Source organism: Vigna angularis, chromosome 1, assembly GCF_016808095.1.
Source record: "Vigna angularis cultivar LongXiaoDou No.4 chromosome 1, ASM1680809v1, whole genome shotgun sequence".
NCBI classification, from domain to species: Eukaryota; Viridiplantae; Streptophyta; class Magnoliopsida; order Fabales; family Fabaceae; genus Vigna; species Vigna angularis.
In genome coordinates this window covers 58,525,283-58,536,825 of record NC_068970.1, presented here as the reverse complement: position 1 = coordinate 58,536,825, position 11,543 = coordinate 58,525,283, and the positions used below count along the sequence as shown (strand labels likewise).

At 30.3% G+C, this 11,543-nt stretch overlaps 1 protein-coding gene across 4 annotated transcripts; it reads right to left on the bottom strand.

Annotated features, from left to right (window-relative positions):
• Positions 1–3,887: 3,887 nt before the first annotated feature.
• On the bottom strand, positions 3,888–10,100 carry LOC108325038 (transcription factor TGA1). Of its 4 annotated transcripts, XM_052871493.1 has the most exons (10): positions 9,678–10,100; positions 8,872–8,962; positions 8,324–8,554; positions 8,158–8,232; positions 7,541–7,600; positions 7,370–7,447; positions 7,220–7,283; positions 6,294–6,565; positions 5,714–5,941; positions 3,888–4,302 (listed from the first exon to the last, which is right to left on the bottom strand). In XM_052871493.1, exons 3-10 carry the CDS (start codon positions 8,498–8,500, stop codon positions 4,147–4,149), a joined length of 1,110 nt encoding a protein of 369 aa, XP_052727453.1. In that variant the 5' UTR covers positions 8,501–8,554; positions 8,872–8,962; positions 9,678–10,100; the 3' UTR covers positions 3,888–4,146. The 4 variants fall into 4 exon arrangements, with proteins under 4 accessions (XP_052727453.1, XP_017413543.1, XP_017413512.1 ...); XM_017558054.2 differs by lacking the exon at positions 8,872–8,962 and having other exon boundaries at positions 8,324–8,551; XM_017558023.2 differs by lacking the exon at positions 8,872–8,962 and having other exon boundaries at positions 9,678–10,099.
• Between the last annotated feature and the right edge of the window lie 1,443 nt (positions 10,101–11,543).

The window sequence follows — 11,543 nt, the reverse complement described above, 5'->3', positions numbered from 1 at the left end:
TCATTCCACTTCATCTTGCTCTTATAATTCGTGGCGTATGCAAAATCATAGTTTTTCCTCTAAGGGGTTGGGTGGAGCACCCACTTATAACTGTAGAGATCTTGATGAGTTGAGAACGGTTAGAACTGCTAAGAATGGTAGGAGACAATTTTGGGATTATCTTAATTGTAAGTACAAGGTCAGACTTATGAAGTTTTTGTTTTGATTTATTTTTGCTATTTTGATTTGCAACTAACAAGGTTATATTTTGTTATCATTGTTGTGAATAATAGAATAAAAAATGAAGCTTTGATTGAGTATAAATATTTCAAATGGTACGCTGAAGATGGTGGTGATGAAAGGGATGCTACTATTGTGAGATAAAGAAGGAAGATATATAATCTAGAGAAAGAAGTTAAGGTTTGGAGAAAGTGGGTGAAGTTCTTAATAGGGTTTGGTTTGTTTGTTGGGTGTAGTTAACATTATTGTGGTATCTTGGTTCATGAAAATTCTATTATTAGATTTATTAAATATAGTATGTAGATTAGGTGTTCAAGGTCGAAGGATTTCACTTTTTGTAATGGAAAATTTTGATTGCATTAGGTAAAGATATGAAATGAATAAACATTTTCAGTTATTAAAAAGTTTGAGTCATTGACATTTACAAACGTATTAATTTTCCTACTATTTGGAATGATCTACTAATTTGAAAACTTTCTACTATTTTTCTCCAATATAACAATGTCTAAGGATCTAGTAATTTGAAAACTTTCTGCTAATTTTTCTCCAATATAACAATGTGTAATGATATGATAATTTAAAAAGTATTTGGTAATTTTTTGCAATATATCAGTGTGGAGTGTGTCATAAATTAATTGATAACACAATATTATATAAACATAACATTACAACTTGATATTTCTATCACAAAAGACATCCATTTACAATGAACATTGTTTTGGATGTTTAAACATGTTTTGGATGCTTTGCATATAACATGAAACAACTTCCATGATGGTCAGTTGAAGATGAAGGAGAGGGAACTGATTCCCCGTGTAACGGATTTCACCAAGCACCACCACTGAAAAATGAAATCGATTATTCAAAGTCGTAACTCATTCCACAAACATCGTAGGAATTGATTCCAAGAAGGTGATAATCGATTTCAATACATTGTAATCGACTCCATCTGTATTCGCGCATTGTCGAGGCTGACTTTGTCATCGTTACCACCGACACCGTATCCAAGCACATTTTGTTCCCTGGCTCTGGCAACGACGCCCTTACGGTTATTGGAATTCGAGGATCTTTGCGTGCACTGTCTACGACGGCATCGCCCCAATTTTTCGAAACAAGCCGCTAGCGGTGATTGGTGGCGAGAACTTGGTCATGGAGAAGGTGACATTCCTCACAATACAATTCTGAGGTGTACATAATTCATCAGAGGAACACGTTCAGTGCCTCGAAGATTATGCGAGCAAGGTGATGAATAATAGCAAGATCAAGGTGATGTTGAACTCGGTGGTGGTTGAAGCCTATGGGGTAGAGATAACAAGAGGGTGTTGGGGGATTGAAGGTGAAGAATGTGATCAGCTTGAACTAAATTATGATGGCTACGTCGTTACCAAGCCTAGGACTATGAAACTAGTGTTCAGGACAAGAAGTATAGGCAAGTTATTACTACTACTGGCTCTGGTATGTTATAGTTTTATTTAAGTTGGATATGGATGTTTGTTGGACTGACATTGGTATATACGTGTGTATAATGATTCTGGATTTGAAAAACAATCTTATGCTGCCAATTATGTCATTTTAAGGTTTTGGATTTGGCTTTTATTTGGTATGCTCCCTAGGATTCTCATTTCTTTTTAATTCTACTATTTTAAATATTTTTGACCAAAAAAATATGTTACTATTAAATATTAATTTATATTACTATTACTATTAAGAATAATTTAATATTTATTTTCTATCAATTAAAATATATTTTTTAATATATCACATAGTCAAATCTTTACAAACTTTTATAAATTATATTTTTAAATCAATTTTCAATCACTTTCAAATCTCTTAAAAAAATAATACACATTTTATTCTCAAATTCCCTCAAATTTATCTACTCACTTTTCTTCAAATCTTCTCACTCAAGTGAACACGCCTAAATGAGTGCACAAGATTTAGAGAGTTCAAACAAATATCCACTATTTGGATGAAGTTTAGCAAAGACAACATTCATCAAGTTAAATTTTTTGTTTAAAAAGTATCTAAGGAAAAACACAATCCTAGATTTACAAATACAACATCATACACATAGCATAAAAAGATTTCATCCATGTAGTTTTTGCATGTGAGTTCTTCATATTTGCAAGAATCAACACTAACCAAGCTTTCATTAACAGACTTGCTTAAGGTTTTTGTACGATGAAAAACATGAATTTTTTCTTGACAATGTATAAATGCTAGTTTCTCTAAGGATATCTAGTTTAGTCCAAGGGTATGAAAAGTGACACATTTGACAATAATTATGTGACATTTGATGGATGTGCACAGGAAAATAAGGCGTTTTAAATTCTAAGTTTTCTCAAGACAAATAGGAATTTCGGTAGAAGACCTTTTATCAAAGGTGGTTTCTCTTTACATCTCCAATCATTTCTCCCTACACCTAATATTTTTAAAATTTTAAAACTATCTTCTATCATTCAAAAAATCCTACATCCCATCTTTTGTGTTTCAATGGATTTCAAAATCCGTTGAATGTTTTTTCAAGGCTTTAACGGATTTTGAAATCTGTTGAAGGATTTTTTCTTTAACAGATTTCGAAATCTATTGAAAGAATTTTCAAAGACTTTAACAGATTTTTAAATTCGTTGAATGATTTTTTCTTTAACGGACTTTGAAATTCGTTAAATCAATTTTCAAAAACTTCAATGGATTTCAAAATTTGTTGAAGAGAAACATAACCTTTAAAACTATTTTAAAAAGTTGGAGGTGTATGATGAAATGTTTGTAGGTACATGGAGAAACAACCTTTATCAAAACATCTCATGTACTAAGGGTAAGAGTGGGTGACCAAAGCAAATTGGATCATCAAATCATACGCCAATAGGGTAAGCAAATTCAAGTATAGATATAGGGTTGAAAGTTTGGTCTTAAATTCTACGACGTTAAGATTAAGGAGATTGTATGATCTTAAATTCAATGTCGACTGAATCAACAAATTTAGTGTTGATTATGTCAGTAAACAAAATATCGATTGGGATAATTAAATTAATAATAGTCATGATGGAGAAAAACATTTAAGACATACATGGGTTTGTAATGATAGAAAGTAACGAGTTGATTAATAAAGAAAAACATTTAAAACAAGACATAGAAATTAATTGTTTTTTTTTTAATCTAAAGTCTAATAAGAATTTGGGGGTTTGGAAACCGGAAATAAAGAGGATATAGTACTTTAGTTAATCGAAATTATTATCTTTTGACTAGGAAAAAGATAATATATATGGGTAACGTTCATCCCTTGATAAAGTTAGTATCAGAAACCTAGAAGGGGAATGCATACGTTCCCAAATAAATTATGTTTTTGATCAATTAATCAAATAATAACCAATTCAAATATTAAGATGTCTTCATACCACACTCCTCCAAACTCATGCACAAAGAAGGTGCTGGACATTCAATATTAGAAATTCAACTGAGTTAAAGTTTCGTTTTAAGGAAAAATGAGAAAGTTAATATTTAGATAAAGAAAACAAAATTCACAAACATTAAGCTTTAAGATTTTATCTTTAATGTGGTGTTAAATCTTTTATATGGACAACTCATATCGAAGATGATCAATTTTCTCAATCTATCCTAGTAAAAAAATTCTATCAATGATGTAAAAATCGATAATTTGTCCTATGGAATAATACAAAAACAATTTCTATATTTCACAAAGATCATAAAAGGATTATGCAAATTTCAAAACATTTTGCTCTGCTATTCTATATTATACACAATTGACACAACCAAATAGGATATGAAATGTAAGAAACAACTATTTACAAGTTCTCAGTACTGGAAAAATGTGAGCAGCCAGAGAACATGATTTGGATAATGATATAGACACTTGATTATATGTTCATGGGTCATTGGTTTTTGTTTGGTATAATATGTGTTTGATGACTAAGGAAGTGCTTCTCGAGATCGATTAGCCCAAAGTTTGCTCAAAGCCCTTAAGCGTTGAAAATATTCTCCTAGAACAAGCAGAAACTGACCAATCTCATGTATGCTAAGTATTCGATACATTTGTCGCAAGGTTTCTTGTCGTAGATGATCAGCCTGTGTCACACATCTTAGGTTTAGCAGAAGATTCAACCTTTTAAACTTGTTGTCAATAAAAACTAAATATTCTTTTCTAAATTATTCTTTGACCTATAATCAAAATACATGTGCTCATAGATTAATACAATATTACCATGTAAGAGTTGTAGATGAGTACTCATGTAACATGTTTATTATTTGAGAAGGTTTTTTCATATTCAAATTGTTTTTCATTTCTACCTTCATATATTGTTACACTCTTGTCTAATGCTTATTCAGAGAAATTGGTAATATAAAATCCTAATAATTAAATTAAAACTAGCATAGTTAAAGGGATTTATTAGATTATGAGTAACTCAAGATGAAGGAGGTTGTTATTTACGATCGAAGATATGTTCAATTGGAATACACATAATCAAAATGCTTAAACATCTAAATTCCTTTAAGTATACTCGAAATCAACTTATAAAGGAAGAAATGAAGATAAAGTTGTTTTAGAAACCCTTTTTTTTGCCTTGGTTTTTGTTAAGATATTAGTATTAATACATACTTTTGAGAAAATTTAGAGAATATGATACGTATTTAGTTATATTTTTAGAATACTTTCACTTAATTTAATTTCTATATTTTTAGGTAAAACTATTGTGTAATATATATATATATATATATATATATATATATATATATATATATATATATATATATATATATATATAAACATTCACAATAATAAAAGAAAAATTAATAAAAAAATTTCATAATTCTATAATTTGTTTTGATGATCGACTTATAAATAAATAAAATATAAAATGAGTAATGAAAAATTGTTTAGATTCAAATATCACATCATCTATAAATAAACAAGTTAAACATATAAGTAAACTATAAATTTATTTTATTACCTTAAAGTTTTTATTTAAAGATGATGTCATATTCTCTTAGGGAAAGCACAATTTTTTAACCTCTACAAGAGATCATATTCGACGTAATCCATGTTGCAGTCCATGAGGTTGCCAAAATTCTTTCAAAGCATTTTAAGATGTTTATTCAAGCTAAAAGTAGCTCTAAATTCATATGAAAAATTTTCTTTCATAAACTTCATTTTCTTATTTGTCAGGAAACCTAATATTGGATATTCAACATATTCTATCACAATTTATACAACAATCTCGTGAGGATCACTAGGAGGAAACTCTCAATGTCCCATAAGTTAAAATTAACTCGTGCACAAAATCAAAATAAAATGAAATTTTAGAAAAATAATATAAAAGAACTTTTATAAATTTGCTTAAACATAAATTAATTTTAACTCACCCAAAAATTTATTTTTGTTTTTATATCTTTTTCTATCTTAATATTCCTTAAAGAAATTTTTTGAAAGATACTTATGGCCCTAAAATAATAGTAAGTGAAGCATAGATTACATTACCTGATTGACAAAGCTCACCAGAGCTTCCAACCTCTCCATTGCAGTATCCATCTGTGGAATGTGGGTTCCTTCAACTAAGTGTCCTCGCCCAACACTGTCAGCAAGCATTTGCTGAAGTTTTTCCATTCCTTGTGAAAGAGCATCTTCTGCTTGTTGGCATGATTTTTCTAGGCCATAGGTATCAAACAGTTGTTGCTCTGTCAAAGGTCCACTCAGAGGGATCAGAACCTGCAATTATAGTAAATTTATTATATATAACGAGGTTGGAATACAACTCAAAACTCAACAGTAATGAGGAACTTCAGTACTAGCAGTGTTTCTGTTATGTACTGCAAGCAGTAAACATTGTGTCAATAAGAATGGCTTAGCAGATATGATATATTAAGAAATGAAAAGAGGATGCCATCATTCAAATGTCACACCCATATGAATTATGAATGATTAGAAAAAACCATCAAGGAATTCGGCCTTCAGAAAGTAAAAAAAGTATAAAAATTGAAACTTTTTCGGTTAGTGAGTATCATATGAAATACTTTAGAGGTCAAATACATACAAACAATGTTAGCACAAGGAACATCACCTTAAGAAGTTCAGAGGGGCGAAATCCTCCAATCCACAAGAAAAATCGTTCAGCTGTTGTCATCCACATGCCAGACATAACGTAGAAAACATCTGCTTTTGCAGCAGCAGATTTCATGCTAAAGAGTTTGGAGTAGTGGTTCATTATGCTTTGTACAAGGTTCCCCAGTTGCATGTCACCTATCTCAGAACTTAAAGCAGTTCTCATTTCCAAGATATGTCTGTTTTGCTCCTCTACCCAATGTTCGTACTCCATCTTAAAAATTGCTATTCCTGTACATTCGGTACTTTTAGAGTGCAAAAATAGTTGGAAAAAGGAGTGTAATAGAGCAAGAAAAAACATGCTAAAAGAAGTCCCAGAAAATATTATATCAACCAAAATGAAGTTTCTGATTCTGAAGTTTACAAGACAATTTAAGGTTTGAAGTTAGGTTCGTGGGAGCTGTACATGCATTTCCTGTGGTATTTAATATTTTCAGTATCAAATTGCTGACAGTATTCTCATGGGTTGGTGGAGCAATATCATGCCAATTTAAGCAAAAAGGTAGAAGAACAAGTACACCACAAGTTTTTGAGTATTTTCATCTGAGACTAGATAATCTAGTTTTGCAGGAAATGTCATCACAAATAGTGAAATAAATATCACACTCTATGCTTTGAAATTGCTGTTGTCATCTGAAGTTGAATGAATTCCTGGTTTCAATTTTGTTTACTATATCAGACAGAAAGATATAATATCTATATATATACTATGAAGGCAGTTTCTAAAAGAAGATTTTAGAAGTTCGTTTAGAAGATAAATGAAAAAAATAAAAACTCTACTTGACAAAATTAATTTTGGAAAAATCACAACATTAACTATCTAGATATGTAATAAGTAATAATCACGTTTAAATGAAGAATCAAGAGCTATTGATAACTACAAACCTGAATTTACAGAGCCAGCAAAACCCAAATTATTAGAACCCAATCCGTCACCAATATACAATCCCTGCAGGTATGTTGCCCCAGAAATTCACAAGAGAAGAGGAAAAGAAAAAAGAGATATTGAACTATAAGAAGTTCATGAGTAAACACCTGTCGTTTAGCATGATCTACCTCTTGCTCTAACTGCATCAGCTTCAAACGACACGATTCCAACTGTTGCACGTATGCCTGTGAAAAAACATCAAAAAAATCACATGATATTAGTATATCTAAACACTTGTTAAATGCTTAGAATATCTTCCAATGCATAAACCTTCAAACCTTTCTCCTCAAACGACTCTTTCGAGCAGCCTCTCGATTTTGAGCAAGACGTCTTTGTGTCTGCATGTTTCAACATGTTAAATTGCTTCTTTTTTCGGCATATAAGTGTAGAAGAAGAAAAAAGTTATGAATACAAGCCAGACATTCAAAACTGTGAAGCAGAGGACCTCTTAATTTGCAGTGCTTATGCAGTTTCCTTAGAGTCCAAGGGTCTAAAATACTTTCTGATGTCACTCAATTTCTACATAAAGGTAAAGATGGAGGAAGAAGAAAAGAGTAAATGGTGTGCCTTCCCATGCTTGAATATCACTAAGATTAAGTCTATTGTTTGAAATGGCTTTAATAAACTTATCACATTACAGAAAAGCACCCCATAGAATGTGGCCACCAAAGTGAGAGTATATCTAAGTATGGCATTAACTACATAAGCTTCCTAGTAAAAGAAACTTCTTTTGAAGCTAAGGACAGAAGTATCTGTATTCTGAGACAGTTTGAACTTAAACGCTGGAAGAACTTAATGGTTATAAGTATACAAACCATTCAAACCAGTAATATATTTCGAAGAATAACCCCTTTATGCTGTTTTAGGAAAAAGGGGTTTTACATAACCTGGTTACCTTATCAACCAGTCTATTATGATCTTGGTTGTACTTCACAGATGTTCCAAATATTCCATGAGAAACCTCCTCTGACTAGGTATTCAACAGAAAAACAGAACTTTATTAGTAGGCAAAACAGGCATTATCATTTGCAAAAGACAACGTAGAAATTTGGTAAACATACTTGCGCCTGAACTTGATTATCAAACTTCATGTCCAGCTCTTCAATTATGGAGGTGGATGCAGTTAAAGTATTAGCATTACTTTTGAAATTTTCTTCCCACATGCTAATTTGATGGATAGGATCATACACTACTTCCATTCTTCTTGAGGAAACAAACTGTGAGGATGAAGCATCCATGCTCTATGGACTAATCGATGCAGAAATTCAATGCATATGCATATATAGAGGCTGCTGTTAAGAATAAACGTAACGATTCAAAATTCATTCAATCATAAAACGCATTAAGGAAGCACATTTCACTTAGATTTTAATAATAAAATAATCAGAAAGCAAAAAGAAAACAAATAAGAATTGGAATGGAAGATATTTGAAGACTGACACGAGTGCAACATAAGAAAATTGTTGTAAGATGCAGAAATGCGCAGCTGTTACCATGTTATACAAGAAAGAATACAACAAAAGAAACCTTATTGCGGCACTGTTTCATACACATCTTAATCATATTGCATGCACCATTAAGGAGTGACGTTGATCATAAGGAATCGTACCAGGGTAAAGCAGAAAAGGTCAATTTGATTAGTAAGACCAGAAGAATAAAGAAATCTGCAAGCCTCCATTGTGATGTGACCAATCTGGAAGCTGGATTGAATGAAAGTAGATGGGAACATTTTAAGAAATACTAAGTAAACACTGAATATGCCATAAATTTGGAAGATTGTGTTTGATAAGAGCTGAAGCAGAGGAAAAGTTTGTGACACCAAAAAATAGTTTGTTTGAGTTGAATACACTCTGGAATGTACATAGCGTGAGTCAAAACCCATTGGGAAAAGAAGAATCATAAACGTAGAAATTATCACTGAGTGTATTAAGATCGTGTTTGAATCATGGAACCAAACATGGTACTAATTTTCCTGCTTAGGTGACAAAAGACAGAAAGGGTAGCCAGAATGAAGCAGTGGGTTAAACTTTTTGAACAGGTGATGAAGGACAGAGGAGACAAATTTCTTAATTGTATTGCAAACGAAGGATAAAAGTATGGTAAAGAAATACAAACTTTGGGTGCGAAGAAAGTACAGATTATCACAAATACAGAAAGCAGCACCAAGTACGCATCAATTCTTTTGACCGATCCACGTTTTAGTTTCTTAATTTCTTCAAAGATAGATAGACAGGAAAAAAAACCGCACAATAGATTCTAGGATACTTACTAGACCTCGTCGAAAAAAGGGCAACAACAAAAATCATAAGTTTTGGTACGTACGTGAAAGCAAAGCCAAAACCGGTATGCACACTTTTTCAAAGAGAAAAACAAAAAATGATTATAGAAGCAAGAGAGAAGAAAGAAAGAAAGTACCTGTGAAGGTGATCATAGAAAGCGCACAACACAAGCAACTACTTCAAAAAAACAAAAACATAAAGAGCTGTCATGTATTTATGTAGTATCTGGTCCTTCCTTCCTCGTTTTCCTCAGCAGTTAAATCTCTAAATTTTTAAATTACAAGGAAAGAAAATCAAAATTCTTTATTTTAATGAAAGCTACTTTGAGAAATACTGTGTTTGGAAGCCTTTTTTTTTTCTTGCTGTGTGACTCACCACAAAAAAAACAACCAAATTCCCAACCCTACTCTAATCTGCCATCATATTCATGGAATTATAATTATTAATATGTCTATTGAAATAGGGGCCACTTCTTTAGATGAATAAAGGCAACTGTTTTTTAATTGAACTTTAGGTTATTTTAATTGAAAAAAAAAATGGCATTAGAGAAGGTTGTATTTTTGTGCGTGTCTGTTTTTGTCTGATGATGTTGGGTTGTGGTAGAGAGTCAAGGGTTTCACACAGACACAGAACAGAGAGAGGAATAGGAAAGCATGATGATGGTCACATTTCCACTACCACTAATGTGCGCACCAGGTAGATCCTGCAGATTGGTGGGGTTCTCTTGCTGACATCATTTTACGATTACGCCAATGGGAGAACAACTTTGTGTACACCAAAATCATCTTTGGATAAATTCCTCTAAGCATCTTCCATGGTTTACACCCTTTTATTCTTAACTTTTCTTTTTTTGGATTTTCTTAACTTACATCACATACAAAAATCAAGGCCTCTTTCCACTTTAAATATCAAATTAACTCACCTCTTAAAACTAACATTTCCATTTTTATCTATTAACTCTTTTTAATTGATTTTAATTTATATAATTTCTTACAAATTTTACTTTTCTTTCGTATAACTTCTTTTTGTTAATTTTTATTTATAAATTTTATTTATCTATACAATATATAAAAGAAATCATTTCTTTAATCATCTTTAATGTTATTCTTTTCTTTGACAATTTTATCATAATATTTCTTTTTAACTATTTAAAAATATATTTTTTAAACTAGTCTTATTTTTAAGCGATATAAATTTTTGACATTTGTCAATTATAATTGTTTGGCTTTTTTGACAACATAATTCTGTATTTTTTTTTCACTTAAAATAACGTAAACATACATTTTTTTAACTTTTATTATACTTGTTTTTTTTTTTTAAATATATTAATGAATGCAAATACACAGCGGCAAGAGACGTGTTTTTGTCAGAGTTTTTTTTCATATACTTTTTTTAAAATTTTAACCTCTTTAAAAAATTGAAATAATTATCTTACCGATTTTGTGGAAATTCTTTTTAAATTTATCTATTTTTTATTTTATATTTTTTAAATTTAATTATTTTTTTAACTAAAGTAACTATTTATAATAAAAAATTTATTTATAAAATAAATAAAAATATTTATAATTAAATGGTAAAAATTATTTATATTTATTTTACAATTATAATAAAATAATAATAATTTATAATTTATTGTTATTATAGTAGAAAACTGAACATTCCAATACTATATAATTATAATATCATCAAATGAAAAAATTATAATCATTTTACAATTTTTATCTATAATTTTTCTAGTACTATTTGAAGATCTTAAATGCTACGGATATTTCTGTCTACCATCTAATAATATTTTAAATAAGTTATAATTTTTAGGAGGGATTTCACCTTGCTTTTGATATAAAGGACTATTTTAACTTATTTTTAAAATATTAAAAATATTTAAAACAACAATTTTAAATTTAATCTGTTATAATGTCTAAATACTTTTCGTTTAATTGCTTACTTCATTACTAGTTTCACACTGTTTTGTCTCCACGGTTAAAAAAAAGTATTAATTTTG

Excerpts from the sequence above, each read along its gene's own strand:
- LOC108325038 (XM_052871493.1), bottom strand. The coding sequence starts at position 8,500 with ATGGATGCTTCATCCTCACAGTTTGTTTCCTCAAGAAGAATGGAAGTA. Across the intron at positions 7,448-7,540 it reads AGAGTCGTTTGAGGAGAAAG|GCATACGTGCAACAGTTGGA; the intron begins GTTTGAAGGTTT and ends GTTTTTTCACAG. Across the intron at positions 4,303-5,713 it reads TGGTGAGCTTTGTCAATCAG|GCTGATCATCTACGACAAGA; the intron begins GTAATGTAATCT and ends TGTGTGACACAG.